Below are 17,428 nucleotides of genomic sequence, written 5' to 3' on the forward strand. Positions count from 1 at the left end.
GCCAGCCTGGCCAGGGGGAGGGGAGGGGACATGGGCGGTTGGCCGGCCTGCTGGTTGAACTCCTGGTCGAGGGGACAATTTGCATATTAGCCTTTTATTATATAGGATATACACTGAGTGGCCAGATTATTATACATTCAGAGATCATAATAATCTGGCCACTCAGTGTGTGTGTGTGTGTGTGTGTGTGTGTGTGTGTGTGTGTGTATATATATATATATATATATATATATATATATATATATATATATGAAAAATGTAAACCATTAGGGAATCTGGCAGAAGCCTATCCAAGAATTCTTGATATCATTTTCACAATTTTTACATATCTTTGAAATCATTTCAAAATAAAAAGTTAAAAAAAGTTTTTCCTAGCTGGAGCAATGCCCAAGGACAAAGAAGACCAGGGCATGACTGGAATCAGGGACACTGTCCCCCAGGACTCCAGTTCTCTGGCTCTTGGACACACAGCTCCCAAAGGGCAGTCAGAAATTAGCCACAGCTTGGGGACTTGGTTGCAGTCTCTCATTAGCAGTTAAGTGTTATCTTTGGACTCATTTCTCTGGAGCTGGTTAAGGAAAATGTAAGTCTGTGGAAGTGCCAAGGCCCCAGATATTGCTTCTGTGTGTCTGGATGTTAGGGCTCCTGAAGAAAACCTGAGGAGATGGGCGATGATCTGGAGCAGAAGTTGTCTGAACTCACCAATGACAAGCCCAGGTGAGAGGAGCTGGAAATCTGCACTTGGCTATGAATCTGCCTGTGTGCTAGTGGGTTCATGTGTGAGACTCTATGTGCATGGCTGTGTATGTATGCATGTATTGTATATGGTTGTGTACATGCTATTTAATAGTTGCATGTGTGTATTTGTGTGTATGAGTGTGCTATATAACTGACTCACAGCCTGGTTTTAATGCATGTAGAACAAGTTATCAGCCTCCTGGTGTTTGATTAGGGACTCCTCATTAATGCCTGTCATCAAAAACACTAGCATCACAGCCAAGCATTCAAGAGTGAGACTGTTGCTTCTGCTATAGGACAAGAAGATGCCCGACCTCACCAGGAACCAAAGTCAGCTCAGAGAGAGACCTCTGCTCCGCAGCAGTGTATACTGGTACACATGGGAGCTGTGTTTGCGGGTGACACATTCATGTGTGAGGGCTGGAAGGTATATTGTTTGGTTTTCTCTGTGTGTATGTGACCATGTGTATGTGATCAGGTGCATGGGATGTTTCTGCTGATTTAATGACTGCCTGTGATTGAACAGGCATAACTGCACCAAGTAGGCTCCCGTCCCCTGGAAGAGGAAGGCCAGAAGGGTGGAAGCCAGCCTCTCAGTCATAGGAGGGTGTGTGCTACTTGTTGTAGTGAGTGTGTGGCTGGGTGTGCATATGTGTTGTGGTGAGTGTTTCTGGTGAGATTTAAAAAATACATATATTTCTTATTGATTTCAGAGAGGAAGGGAAAGGGAGAGAGACATAGAAACAAATGATGAGAGAGAATCACTGATCAGCTGTCTCCTGTACGCCCCCCACTGGGTATCGAGCCCACAACCCTAGCATGTGCCCTGACTGAGAATAGAGCCGTGACCTTCTGGTTCATAGGTCAATGCTCAACCACTGAGCAATACCGGCCAAACTCTTGTGACATTTTCTAGTTGTTGTGGTCTTGTGTGCTTTTGGTGATGTGTGTACAGTGCTTAAGCTATGTATATGCAGTGAGTTGAGTGTTTATGAGATGAGTCCTGAGTCAGGTTGTGTTAGTATGGTTTTGAGTGAGTGATCCATTGTGTGTTGTATATGTCTCACTGAGTGTGTTACTTATGATTTGTATGCATGTAGACAAGTGTTTTTGAGCGGAACCACATATTGGCTATTCTTCCCTTAGGATGGGAACTTGGTCAGAGGTGACTAGAATCCTCACATCAGCAGTGTGTGTGTGTGTGTGTGTGTGTGTGTGTGTGTGTGTGTGTGTGTCTGTGCGCGCGCGCGTGCATTTATGGGTGTCAGAAATCACGTATGTCCTTACCTGTCCTCCTTCTGGGGCACCATTAGCTGAGATAGTCCCACTCTAAGCAACTCCTGGTTTCTTGAAACAAATCTGCTCTTATTTCCATGTATCTGAGTCTTTGAGTTTTTGCAACCTCTTCTTTACTTTTATGAAATATCCCAGGAAAAAAAATATGTCAGGACATCATGCTGTATGAGGCTATTGGACAGAATCACCATCAAATAGCAGAGAGACCTTGGGAAAGTTACTTAAACTTTTGGTCTTAGTTTCCACATTTATAAAATGGAAAGAATTTCACTTGTTTTGTGAATGGTACTGAGGTTCTCAGTAAAAGTTATTGTGTATATAAAGTTAATATATTTGAAGATTTATTGTCAGTTGGAAGATATATAAATATAAAGGAATAAAATTATCTAGTAAGAGGTTTCAGAATTTTGGACAACTTTGAGTCCTCAGAGCTCCAAAGTAATACATTGTGCGTGGCTCCCCTAAGCAAGAGAAGGGAAGTTTCCATGTGTAATGGTTAAAAGCATAGGTTGTGATCACACAGACATATTATACCAAACCCCATGAAGTAGCTAATACTTGGTGATTTTTATTATATAGAAAATGATAATATATATAGCAAGTTATATACTTACATATTACATAAATTATACATATAGATACATACACATCTGCCCTTCTATTCCCTACACATTGATGTGGGCCTACACAATTTGTATAATTTATGTTTTTATTTCTTAAAAACTAAAATAGGTGAAAGAATATCTTTTCTTAGTACAGCTATGAGGAGGTTTTAAAATCTGGGAATGTCAGGTTGATGTGTGGATTTAATTAGGAAACGTAGGTGAGTTTCCTAATTAGGCAAGTACCCAAATGTTCTCCTTAATGTTCAACCATATTATGAAAGTTAGTTTGTGGCTATTTTGGTTTCAGAGCTATTCTGGCACCAAGTGGTTTTAAATGGCCACCCATTGAGTTTACAGCTGTGAGCCAAAGGGACCCTCCGGAGGGTTCACGGGTGGAGTGTAAAAATGCTTTGAGAACTCCAACTCACTCCTGGAGTCTCACATTACTTCAATGCACCAACAACTGATACCAGTTTCTGGGGCTCATCTTCTGTTTCTGCCACAGTGAATTATTATGGTTTGGCTCTGGCCTGGTGTAGAAATTATCCCTCCATGCTCATCAGGATCTAATCTCATAGAAGTGGGACCTTGCTTTTCTTGTTCACTGCTGCATCTCAGTTTTTAGTAGAGATCCTGACACAGATATGATGTTAAAAGTAATGGTTGAATAAAACAGAGAACCCCTTCTTGCTACTGTATGATGAGGTCTTGTGGACTACTTTAAGGTTCAATGTTTTCCTGGAGCCAGACTAGGAGAGAGGGAAGATGTATACATCCATAGGTGTGGGAAATATAAAACTAATTAAAAATGAATGGGTTTCCCGGGGAATGACAGTATGAGATGTGATGATTCTGGTTGTCCTTTCTAGGTTCCTGAGATTCCCACACCTTCTTCATCCCCAGCAGACAGAAGAGCAGCATGAGGCCTGAGAACCAGAGCAGCGTGTCCCAGTTCCTCCTCCTGGGGCTCCCCATCCCGCCAGGGCAGCAGGGCCTGTTCTTCACCCTGTTCCTGGGCATGTACCTGACCACGGTGCTGGGCAACCTGCTCATCATCCTGCTCATCAGGCTGGACTCCCGCCTGCACACGCCCATGTACTTCTTCCTCAGCCACTTGGCCTTCTCTGACATTTCTCTTTCCTCTGTCACTGTCCCAAAGATGCTCATGAACATGCAGACTCATCAACAATCCATTTCCTATGTGGGGTGCATTTCTCAGTTGTATTTCTTCATACTTTTTGTTGGTATTGACAATTTTCTTCTGGCTGTGATGGCATATGACAGGTACGTGGCCATCTGTCAGCCTCTGCACTACACCACCATCATGAGGGAGGGGCTCTGTGTACTGCTGGTGGCTGGCTCATGGATTCTCTCCTGTGTCCATGATTTATTGCACACTCTCCTATTGGTCCGACTATCCTTTGGTACCGATAATATCATCACCCACTTCTTCTGTGACTTCGCTGCGCTCCTGAAGCTGAGCTGCTCAGACATCTCCCTTAATGAGCTGGTCCTATTCACCGAGGGAGGAATGATTTTCTTCCTGCCTTTTGGTGTTATTTTGGGCTCTTATATCCGTATAGGGACCATCATCCTGAGGGTTCGCTCTACTAAGAGACTCTTTAAAGCCTTTTCTACCTGTGGCTCCCATCTCTCTGTGGTGTTGTTATACTATGGGACAGCTGCAGGTGTTTACTTTTTCTCCTCATCATGGGGTTCCAAAGACATAATTGCTTCGGTCATGTATACAGTAGTTACCCCCATGCTGAACCCCTTCATCTACAGCCTGAGGAACAGAGATATAAAACAGGCCTTAGAGATGTGTGTCAATAGGGTTAACTTCTTTAACTGGTAATCACTAAATCCTCTTGTTGCAGTCAGGAGCACCGTGTGATAGATCTAAAATTATTGTATGATCAACAGCTCCATATAACTTTAATAGAACATGCATTCTGTTTTCTGGTACAAGTATTATTAATATGTCAACTAGGTCATGTTTGCTACTTGGATTGTTAATAATTCATTTTACTTTATTGATGGTTTTCATTTGTTCACAATCTCTTATGAGACATATGCAAAATCCTATGCAGAACATGTTGGACATTTATAATTTATGGATTTGTCTCTTTCTGTTTTGCTATACGTCATTTTTTGCTTATGCATTTTATATTTTATGTTATAAGACTCACTTATTTAGCATCATATTCTGCTTCTGGTGAACTTTACTTATTCATTTATTTATTTTTGAACTAATTCCTTTATGCCAGGTTTAGTTGGCTTCAAGCTGATTGTGCACATCTCTTCCCACTGCACAATCAATTACCTCATGTTGGCAGACTGCAATCAGCTATGATGAGTAATTACATATGAAAACTGGTATGTGCTACAAAGCAAGGCTGTTAAAAATATAGAGACTTTTCAAAAATTCATTTAAGAGCATACCACTTAATTTATAATTAGGAAAATGTTTCTAGTAATGGGTCCTACCTTAACACCTCATCGACTTCTCATAGGAGTATATGTACATATCCTATATAATAAAAGAGAAACATGTAAATTGACCGTACCTCTGCTATGCTCACCAGCCAATCAGGACTGAGTATGCAAATTAACCCAACAAAGATGGGGGTTAATTTGCATACACAGGCACTGGGCGGAGAGCAGAGCAAGAGTTGGCAGAGAGTGGAGTGGCTTGGGGAGCCAAGTTCCCCAAGCCACCTGATGGAGAGCAGAGAGGGAGAGCTGGAGGCCTGGAGGACTTGTCAGAGTGGGAGGCCATAGGAAGGAGACAGAACAGGAAGGGAGTGTGAAGGGCACCAGGAATTCTGGAAATAGTAGTTCTGGTGGCAGCCCCAGGACCAGAACTGGAAGGCCAGAGCACGAGGAGCACCAGGAATGCTGGGAATCGTAGTTCTGGTGGCAGATGGTTCTCCTAGTCACTAGAGCAAAGTGAGCCTGGAGCAAGTTCTGTTGCGGTGGGGGATGGAGGGAAAGCAAAGGTGAGAGACATAACTAAAATCAGAGTGTCTAGGAAAACCTAAAGGGAAGATATCCTAAAACTTCCAGGAAATCTCCACCAATGAAGCAAAGAAAAAAAAAAGCCTCTATTATTCTGTGAGCAACAAACCAAACTGGGTTGGGGTCTCAGACAATTCGCTCATATGATTGCAAAGACAGACAGAAACTCCCGGATTGGAGAGGGTTCCCAGATTGGAGAGGGAGCAGGTTGGACTGAGGAACCCACCCCAGTGCACGAATCTTCGTACACCGGGCCCCTAGTACAGATATAAATACAGATACAGATGTAGATACTAGTGTAGTATAGGTAATAAAGATGCCCATGACCTGGAATAGAACCCGCAATCATTCAGTGTGCAGGCTGAAGCTGTAACCACTTAGCGACACTGGCCAGGGCTATTCCCCATTCTCTCTGTCTCAGTCCTGACCTACATCCTATGAGTACACACACCCAACATTTCAAAGTGAGTAACAATGGTAATGGATTATTACTCAGAGAATAAGAACTCATGAGTCCATAATGATATCCTCTCTAATAAAATGGTAATATGCAAATTAACCATCACTCCGCTACATAAGCCACACCCACCAGCCAAGCCACGGCCACCAGCCAATCAGGACGAGTATGCAAATTAACCCAAACCAAGATGGCTACAGCCACAGAGAGCAAGGTTTCCCTGGTAACAGAGCAAGCCAAGCTTTCTATAGCCGTTGCAGGCCTAAGCCTCCACTCAAGCTACAAAGTTTCAATTATAGAAGGTAAACAAATGGCGGCAGAATGGAGCTTGAGAGAGCAGGCCAGGGTTGCCGGTGGCAACAGGGGAAGCAAAGCTTTCCGCACACCCTGGCTGGGCTCACCCGCTTAAGGCTACAAAGTTTCAGTTATAGAAGGTGAATTAACTGCCATAGAAATGGCTGCCGCCCCGGAGGGAACAGCAGGCTTGGCTCCGCTCCAGGCTACAAAGTTTCAATTGTAGAAGGAAAATAAATTCCAGATACCAGGGCCTCTGCTTGGGTTTCCAGGGGACGTGGCCGGCCTGCAAACCACCACAGGCCCCTCGCTCAGGCCACCCCACGCCCCAAGGGAACCCCACCCTGATCCGGGACACCCTTCAGGGCAAACCAGCTGGCCCCCACCTGTGCACCAGGCCTCTATCTTATCTAATAAAAGAGTAATATACAGATTGATCATCACTGCAACACACAATATAGCTGCCCCCATGTGGTCAAAGATCCTGCCCCCATGTGGACACAAGATGGCCACTACAAGATGGCCAGCAGGGGAGGGCAGCTGTGAGGCACCCGGCCTGCAAGGGAGGGCAGTTGAGAGGGACCAGGCTTGCAAGGGAGGGCAGTTGGAGGTGATCAACCCTGCAGGAGAGGGCAGTTCGGGGTGACCAGGCTGGCAGAGGAGGGCAGTTGGAGGTGATCAACCTTGCAGGAGAGGGCAGTTAGGGGTGACCAGGCTAGCAGAGGAGGGAAGTTGGGGGCAAACAGGCTGGCAGGGGAGCAGTTAAGCATCAACCAGGCTGGCAGCAGAGTGGTTAGGGGGTGATCAGGCTGGCAGGCAGAAGCAGCTAGGGGCAATCAGGAAGGCAGGCAGGCGAGCAGTTGGGAGCCAGCAGTCCTGGATTGTGAGAGGGATGTCCGACTGCCCGTTTAGGCCCGATCCCACCAGGATCGGGCCTAAACGGGCAGTCGGACATCCCTCCAGGAGTCCCAGATTGGAGAGGGTACAGGCTGGGCTGAGGGACAACCCCCCACCGTGCATAAATTTCATGCACCGGGCTTCTAGTATAAAATAAAAAGTTATAGGCCAGTATCTCTGGTAAATGTAGATGCTAAAATCCTCACAAAATTTTACCAACTGGATCTAGCAATGCATTACAAAGACCATACACCATGATTAAATGGGATTTATTCCAGGGATGAAACATTGGTACACTATTATCAAATCAATAATGTGATACATCACCCAAACAAAATGAAAAATAAAAAGCACATGATCTTATCTATAGATGCCAAAAAAGCATTTGATAAAACCCAGCACCCATCCTATCTAATAAAAGAGTAATATGCAAATTAATCATCACTCCACTACACCCACAAGCCACACCCACCAGCCAATCAGGAGTGAGTATGCAAATTAACCCAACCAAGATGGCTGCGGCCACGGATCGAGCAGGAGGCTTGAGTTGCCCCCAGCGATGGAGGAAGCCAAGCTTTCCCACACCCTGGCAGGCCCAGGCCTCCACTCCAGGCTACAAAGTTTCAATTATAGAAGATAAATAAATCCCAACAAAAATGGCTGCGGCCACAGAGCGAGCAGGAGGCTTGGCTCTGCTCAAGGCAACAAAGTTTCAATTATAGAAGATAAATAAATCCCAGATACCAGGGCCTCCGCTTGGGTTGCCGGGGGGCATGGCCGGCCTGCAAACCACCACAGGCCCCCCCACCCAGGCCACCCCATGCCCCAAGAAAACACCCACCCTGATCCGGGACACCCTTCAGGGGAAACCAGGTGGCCCCCACCCATGTACCAGGCCTCTATCCTATCTAATAATCCTATCTAATAAAAGAGTAATATGCAAATTGACCATCACTCCAACACACAAGATGGCTGCCCCCATGTGGACACAAGATGGCCACCACAAGATGGCCAGCAGGGGAGGGCAGTTGGGAGGGACCAGGCCTGCAAGGGAGGGCAGTTTGGGACAATCAAGCCTGCCGAGGAGGGCAGTTAGGGGTGACCAGGCTGGCAGAGGAGGGAAGCTGGGGCGACTGGGCCTGCAGGGAAGGGCAGTTGGGGGGGGGACCCAGGCCTGCAGGGGAGAGCAGTTGGGGGTACCAGGCCTTCAGGGGAGGGCAGTTAGGGGTGACCAGGACTGCAGGGGAAGGCAGTTAGGGGCAAACAGGCTGGCAGGGGAGCAGTTAGGCATGTCAATCAGGCTGGCAGGGGAGCGGTTAGGGGGTGATCAGGCTGGCAGGCAGAAGCAGTTAGGGTCAATCAGGGAGGCAGGCAGGCAAACAGTTGGGAGCCAGCAGTCCTGGATTGGAGAGGGTGCAGGCTGGTCTGAGGGACACGCCCCCCATGCACGAATTTCGTGCACTGGGCCTCTAGTTTATGATATAAACTCTCAAAAAGTGGCAATAACGGGATCACACCTCAACATAAGTAAGGCCGTACATGAAAAATGTACAGCCAACAAAATACTCAATAGGCAAAAATGATATGCGTTTTCTTTAACTCTTTGCACTTTCTGCTTTTTTCTCGATTCCTTTATTCTAATACTAACCGTGTCAAGTCACACTCGACATCTGAGTGCAAAAGGTTAAGATTAGCAATAAAACAGGATGTCTGCTTTCACCACACTTTTTCAACATAGAACTGGAAGTCCTCGTTCAGACAAGAAGAAATAAAAGGCATCAAAATTGGAAAGGAGGAAGCAAAACTGTTATTATTCCAGGTGACTTGACAATGTACATAGAAAACCTAAAATCTTCACCAGAAATCTACTAGAACTAATACATGAATTCAGCAAAGTATTAGAATACAAAAATAATATCCAGAAATTGGTGGCATTTTTATATACCAATATAGAACTATCCGAAAGAGAATCTAAGAAAACTATCCCATTTACTATTGCAACAACAACTAAATAAGGTACTTGAGAACAAATTTAAACAAGGAGGTAAAAGACCTGTACTCGGACAACTATAGGACATTGAAGGAAGAAACTGAGAAAGACACAAAAAAGTACAAGCATACACTATGTTCATGGATTGGAATAATTAACAACATTAAAATGTCCCTATTACCCAAAGCAATCTATAAGTTCAACGCAATTCCTATTAAAATACCAGTGACATATTCCACAGGTGTAGACAAATATTCCCAAAATTTATATGGAACCAAAAAAAGACCCAAAATATCCTCTGCAATCTGGAGAAAGATGAATAAAATTGAAGGTATCATAATTCTGGATATCAAATTATACTACAAGGCCATAGTATTCAAAGCAGCCTGTACTCACAAAGGAACAGGCATATAGATCAATGCAACAGAACAGAGAGTCCAAAATTTGACCCACGTCTCTATGGTCAATTAGTATTTAACAAAGGAGGCAAGAGCATACAATGGAGTAAAGACAGTATCTTCAACAAATAGTGTTGGGAAAACTGGACAGGTACATGCAAAAAAATGAAAATGGACCGCCAACTTACACCAGACACAAAGATAAACTCAAAAGGGATAAAAGACTTAAATGTAAGTCCAAAATCATAAAATCTTAGAAGAAAAGATAGAAAATAAAGCCTCACACATTTTTTCTAGCAATTTTTTTGCTGATATATCTTCTAGGACAAAAGGAACAAAGAAAAGAATAAACAAATGAGACTAAATCAAAATAAAAAGCTTCAGCACAGCAAAAGAAACCATCAACATAATGAAAGGGGAACCCACTGTATGGGAGAACATGTCCAATAATACAACTCCAATGATACATCTGATAAGGAGTTAATTTTCCAAATATATAAAGAACACCTACAACTTACATGAACACCAAAAATCAAGTTAAAAATTGAGCAAAGGACCTGAAAAGACAATTCTCCAAAGAGGGCATACTAGTACATATGGCCAATAGACATATGAAAAGATGCTCAACGTCTCTAATGGTCAGAGAGGTGAAAATTAAAATGATAATGAGATATCACTTTATACTTGCCAGAATAGTTATCATTGATAAATCAGCAAATAAGTACTGGTGAGGATGTGTAGAAAAGGAAACCCTAGGTTTCTATTGTTGGGAATGCAGACTGGTGTAGCCACTGTGGAAAACAGTATGGAGTTTCCTCAAAAAATTAAAAAAAGAACTGCTTTCTGACCTAGTGACCCCACTTATGGGAATATGTCCTAAGAATTCCAAAACACCAATCAGAAATAATATATGCATCTCTGGACAGTGTGTCTAAGTCATTAGAACTTCGGCCAGTGGACCAAAGGGTGGTGGGTTCCATACTCAGTCAAGGGCATGTACCAGGGTTGCAGGATTGATCCCTGGCCCCGCTTGGGGCACATTCAGGAGGCAACCATCAATGTGTCACTGATGTCTCTCTCTCTCTCTCTCTCTCTCTCTCTCTCTCTCTCTCTCTCTCTCTCTCTCTCTCCTCCCTCCCTCCCTCCCTCCCTCCCTCTCTCTCTTCCCCCTTTTCTTCCCTCCCTCCCTCCCTCCCTCCCTCTCTCTCTCTCTTCCCCCTTTTCTTCCTCCCTCTCTCCCTTCCATTCTACTCTATCTCAACTCACTGGAAAAATATCCTCTGGTAAGGATTAACAACAACAACAACAAAAACAACAACACACAAATAAGTAGGGAATAAAGATAAGTTCCTTCTTATAGAATACAACTAATACAAGAAATTCTAGAATTTGTAAAGAGCTACCATTTGACTACCACATTTGCAGTAATTTTGTCATATAAGAATCATTAAAGTGAGTGGGTGAAATTTTAATAAGGAAAATGTTATCCTCTCTAATAAAATGGTAATATGCAAATTAACCATCACTCTGCTACATAAGCCACACCCACCAGCCAAGCCACGCCCACCAGCCAATCAGGACGGGTATGCAAATTAACCTCAATCCAAGATGGCTACAGCCACAGAGAGCAAGGTTTCCCAGGTAACAGAGGAAGCCAAGCTTTCCATAGCCGTTGCAGGCCTAAGCCTCCACTCAAGCTACAAAGATTCAATTACAGAAGGTAAACAAATTCAAACAAATGGCGGCAGAATGGAGCTTGAGAGAGCAGGCCAGGGTTGCCGGCGGCAACAGGGGAAGCAAAGATTTCCGCACACCCTGGCCAGGCCCACCCGCTTAAGGCTACAAAGTTTCAATTGTAGAAGGTGAATTAACTGCCACAGAAATGGCTGCCGTCCCGAGGGAGCAGCAGGCTTGGCTCTGCTCCAGGTTACAAAGTTTCAATTGTAGAAGGAAAATAAATTCCAGATACCAGGGCCTCCCCTTGGGTTGCCAGGGGGCGTGGCCAGCCTGCAAACCACCACAGGCCCCTCGCTCAGGTCGCCCCACGCCCCAAGGGAATCCCACCCTGATCCGGGACACCCTTCAAGGCAAACCAGCTGGCCCCCACCCATGCACCAGGCCTCTATCCTATCTAATAAAAGAGTAATATACAGATTGATCATCACTGCAACACACAATATAGCTGCCCCCATGTGGTCAAAGATCCTGCCCCCATGTGGACACAAGATGGCCACTACAAGATGGCCAGCAGGAGAGGGCTGTTGGGAGGCACCAGGCCTGCAAGGGAGGGCAGTTGTGAGGGACCAGGCCTGCAAGGGAGGGCAGTTGAGAGGGACCAGGCTTGCAAGGGAGGGCAGTTGGAGGTGATCAACCCTGCAGGAGAGGGCAGTTAGGGGTGACCAGGCTAGCAGAGGAGGGAAGTTGGGGGCAAACAGGCTGGCAGGGGAGCAGTTAAGCATCAACCAGGCTGGCAGCAGAGTGGTTAGGGGGTGATCAGGCTGGCAGGCAGAAGCAGTTAGGGGCAATCAGGAAGGCAGGCAGGCGAGCAGTTGGGAGCCAGCAGTCCTGGATTGTGAGAGGGATGTCCGACTGCCCGTTTAGGCCCGATCCCACCAGGATCGGGCCTAAACGGGCAGTCGGACATCCCTCCAGGAGTCCCAGATTGGAGAGGGTACAGGCTGGGCTGAGGGACAACCCCCCGCCGTGCATGAATTTCGTGCACCGGGCTTCTAGTGTTTATATAAAACCAAAATATCTATATAAATTATACCTTTTAATTACAAGGTTAAAATAGTATCTATAAAATCTGTAACTTTACAGTAGATAACAAGGCAGATAAAACCATACCAATGAAGATAAATGAAAACACTAGTCATTGGAAAAATTAATAGTATATGCCTTATAATAATATGCACTATGTTATATCTACTGAGAATTAAAGCCTGAAACATACATACATACATACAAACAAATGGTAAAGATAGTAAAATGTTAACCATTATGGAATCTGAGCAACACCTGTCAAGGAATTCTTGATACCATTTTTTTAACTTTTCTGTATCTTTAAAATCATTTCAAAACAAAAAGTGGAAATATCCTTTGTCCCAGCTGGAACAATATCCAAGAAGAAAGGCGTCCAGGGCATAACTGGAATCAGGGACACTGTCCCCCAGGATTCCAGTCCCTGTGGCTCTTGGACACACAGCTCCCAAAGGTCAATCAGAAATTAGCCACAGCTTGGGGACTTGGTTGCAGTCTCTCCTTAGCAGTTAAGTGTTACCTTTGGACTCATTTCTCTGGAGATGGTTAAGGAAAAGGAAAGTCTGTAGAAGTTCCAAGGCCACAGGTATTTCTTTTTTGTGTCTGGATGTTAGGTCTCCTAAAGAAATCCTGAGGAGATGGACAACAGTCTGGAGCAGAAGGTGTCTGAACTCACCAATGATGAGCCCAGGTGAGAGGAGCTGGAAATCTGCACTTGGTGATGGATCTGCCTGTGTGCTAGTGGGTTTATGTGTCAGACTGTGTGTCCATGATTGTGTGTTTATATGTGTATTGTGTATGCTTGTGTAATTGCTATTTAATAGTTGTATGTGTATGTGTGTGTGCTATGTATGTGAACCACAGTCCTGTTTTAGCACATGTAGTATAAGTTATGACCTCCAAGCGTGTGATTAGGGACTCCTGATTCATGTCTGTGATCATAAACACTGGCATCACAGCTGAGCTGCAGGAGTGAGATAGTTGTCTCTGCTGCTGGACAAGAAGATGCCCACCTCATAAGGAACCAAGGTCAGGTCAGACAGAGCTCAGACCTCTGCTCAGAAATGTGGGCTGGTGCACCAGGTAGCTGTGTCTGTGGGTGAGACACTCATGTTTAGAGCACAAAGGTGTGCTGTTAGGTTTTCTCTGTGTATGTGACCATGTGTGTGATCATGTGCATGGGGTATTGGGGTATTTTAATGATGGTGCCTGTGATTAAACAGGCTTAACTGTTCCATGCTGACTGCCCTCCCCCAGGAAAGTGATGATCAGAAGGCGTGGAACATGTCTTTGATTAATAGGAGCATGTATGCTGCTTGCTGTAGTGAGTGTGGCTGGGTGAGCATATGTGTCATTGGTGTGTGTTTCTTGTGAGATTTTTGAATTGTTTGTGGTCTTGTGTGTTTTTGGTGCGTGTGTGTAGTGTTTGAGTTATGTATATGTGGTGAGTTGAGTTGTCATGAGTCAGATGTGTTAGTGTGTTTGTGGGTGAATGGTATATCAGTGAGTGTTGTGCATGTCTCACTTAGTATGCTACTTATTACTTGTATGTACGTATATGAGTGTTCATGTGCTGAACCACAGATAGGCTCTCCTTCCCTTAAAATGGGGATGTGGGCATTGGTGATTGGAATCCTCACATCAGCTGTGTGTGTGCGTGTGTGTGTGTGTGTGTTGTGTGTTGTGTGCATTTCCATATGTGATCTGTATACAGGACCTCAAGAATGTCCTTAAGTGTCCTCCTTCTGGGGCACCATTAGCTGAGATAAGCACACTCAAAGCCTCTCCTTGCTTCTTGAAAAAAAGCTGCTTTCATTTCCATGTACCCAAGTGACTGAGCTGCTCAGAATTTTACAACCTCTTCTTTACTTTATTAAACATGAAAGCAAAATAAACTCCAGGCATCATGCTGTGCGAAGTTATAGGGAAGAATCACCATCATACAGCAGTGAGACCTTGGGAAAGTTACATAAATTTTTTTTAATCCTCAACAGAGGATATTTTCCCATTGGTCTTAAAGAGAGTGAAAGAGAGAGGGAAAGACAGAGAAATATCAATGTGAGAGAAACATTGATTGGTTGCCTCCTGCATGCACCCCAATCAGGGCCTGGGCCGGGAAAGAGCCTGAGACCAAGGTACCTCCCCTTGACCAAAATCGAACCCAGGACCCTTCATTCTGCAGGCCAATGCTCTATCCACTGAGCCAAACCAGCTAGGGCAACTTACATAAATTTTTGTCCTCAGTTTCCACATCTATAAAATGGAAAGAATTGCACTTGTTTCTGTGAATTTTACAGAGCCTCTCAGTAAATATGTATTTATTGTATAAATAAAGCTAATGTATTTGGGAATTTATTATCAGTTGGAAAGAATATAAATATGAAGAAACGAAATTATCTAGGAAGAGGACTAAGAATTTTGGACAATTTTTGGTCCTCACAGGTCTAAAATAATACATTGTTCTTGACTCCCTTATGCAAGAAAAGGGAAGTTTCTATGTGTAATGGTTAAGAGCATGGGTCTGATCACAAAGATATAATAGATGAGACCCCAAGAAGTAGCTAACACTTGGAAATATTTAATATAGAGAAAGTGATAATACATATTTATCAACTTATATGCATTATATATCACATATATTTAGATACAGATAAACACACAAGTGTATATGTGCCCTTCTGTCCCCTAATGTATAGTGGGACTGTAGAATTTGTGCCATTTATGTTCCTATTTCTTAAAAGCTAAAATAGGTAAAAGAACACAAATTCTTAGTACAGCTGTGTAGAAGATATAAAATCTGGGAATGTGCCTGGCTCTGTTGGCTCAATGGTTGAGCATTGACCTATGAACCACGAGGTCACAGATTAATTCCCTGTGAGGGCACATGCCTAGCTTGGGGTTTGATCCAGAGTTGTGGTGGGGGATGTGGAGGAGGCAGTCCATCAATGATTCTCTCTCATCATTGATGGTTCTCTCTCTCTCTCTCCCTCTCCCTTCTTCCATGAAATCAATAAAAATATATATATTTTTTAAATCTGAGAATGTAAGACCAATGAGTGAATTTAACTAGAAAAGGTAGGTGAGGTCCCTAGCCAAGTATCCAAATGTTCACCAAAATGCTCAGCATTATTATGAAATATAGTTTGTGGACTATTCTGTTTTGGAGCTATTCTGGCATCCAGTGGCTTTCAATGGCCACCCATTTCAACACTGTCCCTGAGTTTACAGCTGTGGGTTAATGGGACCCGGCAGGTTCACAGGAGGAATGTGATAAAACTCCAACAAATCCCACTCCGCACTGTAGTCTCACATTACTTTCAGGCAGAAACAACTGACAACACTTTGCAGAGGCTCATCTGTTTCTGCCACAGTGAATTATTATGGTTTGGCTCTGGCCTGGTGTAGAAATGATCCCTCCATGCTCATCAAGATCTAATCTCATAGGAGTGGGCACCTTGCTTTCTTGTTTACTGCTGTACTTCAGTCCTTAGAAGAGGTCCCAACACAGAATTGATGTTAAAACTAATGGTTAAATAAAATAGCAAACTCCCTCTTTCTTCTCTGTGATGAGGTCTTGTTAACTACATCATGTGGATCAATGTTTTCCTGCATCCGGATTGCAATAGAGGGAAGATGTATACATCCACAGGTGTGTGGAATTAATATGAAATTATTTTAAAGTGGTTTTCCTAGAGAATGACAGTATGAGATGTGATGGTCCTGGCCATTCTTTTCAGACTCCTGAGACTCCCACACCTTCTTCATCCCCAGCGGACAGAAGGGCAGCATGAGGCCTGAGAACCAGAGCAGCGTGTCCCAGTTCCTCCTCCTGGGGCTCCCCATCCCGCCAGGGCAGCAGGGCGTGTTCTTCACCCTGTTCCTGGGCATGTACCTGACCACGGTGCTGGGCAACCTGCTCATCATCCTGCTCATCAGGCTGGATTCCCGCCTGCACACGCCCATGTACTTCTTCCTCAGCCACTTGGCCCTCACTGACGTCTCCTTCTCCTCTGTCACTGTCCCTAAGATGCTCATGAACACTCAGACTTGGCAACAATCCATCTCCTATGAGGGATGCATTTCTCAGTTGTATTTTTTCATACTTTTTGGTTGTCTTGACAACTTCCTTCTGGCTGTGATGGCATATGACAGGTACGTGGCCATCTGTCACCCTCTGCACTATTCCACAATCATGAGTCAGGCACTGTGCACGTTGCTGGTGGCTGGCTCCTGGATGGTTACCTGTGTCCATGCTCTTATTCATACCCTCCTCTTGGTCCGACTGTCCTTCTGTGCTGACAATATCATCACCCACTTCTTCTGTGAGCTCACAGCACTCCTGAGGCTGAGCTGCTCAGACATCTCCCTCAATAATCTGGTCATCTTCACTGAGGGAGGAATGCTTTACTTCCTGCCATTGAGCATTGTTTTGGGCTCATACATCCGAATAGGAACTATCATCCTGAGGGTGCCCTCCACTAAGAGACTCTCTAAAGCCTTTTCTACCTGTGGCTCTCATCTCTTTGTTGTGTCTTTATACTATGGGACACTTGCTGTTGTTTACTTTTTCTCCTCATCATGGGGTTCCAAGGACATAATTGCTTCTGTCATGTATGCAGTAGTTACCCCCATGCTGAACCCCTTCATCTACAGCCTGAGGAGCAGAGATATAAAACAGGCCTTAGAGATGTGTATGAATAGGTTTAACTTTTTAAAGTGGCAATCACTAAATCCTCTTGTTGCCGTCAGGAGCACAAGGAGATAGACCTAAAATTATTTATGATCAACATCTCCATATAACATTAATAGAATATACATTCTGTTGTCATGTACAATTGTTGTTAATATGTCAACTAGGTCACATTTGCTACTTGGATTGTTAATAATTCATTGTTATTTTTCACTTGTCCTTCGTCTCTTACAAGATATATGCAAAATACACTGCAGAGTTATACCCATGGATTTGCTTTTTCTT

General features: G+C 44.2%; 2 protein-coding genes across 2 annotated transcripts; both read left to right on the forward strand.

Moving 5' to 3' along the window:
* Positions 1 to 3,558: 3,558 nt before the first annotated feature.
* Positions 3,559 to 4,494, forward strand: LOC307111293 (olfactory receptor 1J4-like; the record flags this gene model as incomplete). Its single annotated transcript, XM_079791078.1, has 1 exon — positions 3,559 to 4,494. One exon carries the CDS (start codon positions 3,559 to 3,561, stop codon positions 4,492 to 4,494), a length of 936 nt encoding a protein of 311 aa, XP_079647204.1.
* An 11,746-nt stretch (positions 4,495 to 16,240) lies between these two features.
* LOC307111278 (olfactory receptor 1J4-like) lies at positions 16,241 to 17,218 on the forward strand (the record flags this gene model as incomplete). Its single annotated transcript, XM_079791065.1, has 1 exon — positions 16,241 to 17,218. The coding sequence occupies one exon, from the start codon at positions 16,241 to 16,243 to the stop codon at positions 17,216 to 17,218; it is 978 nt and encodes a 325-aa protein (XP_079647191.1).
* Positions 17,219 to 17,428: the final 210 nt, after the last annotated feature.

The sequence above is a fragment of the Cnephaeus nilssonii genome (genome assembly GCF_951640355.1).
Source record: "Cnephaeus nilssonii genome assembly, chromosome: 14".
NCBI lineage: Eukaryota > Metazoa > Chordata > Mammalia > Chiroptera > Vespertilionidae > Cnephaeus > Cnephaeus nilssonii.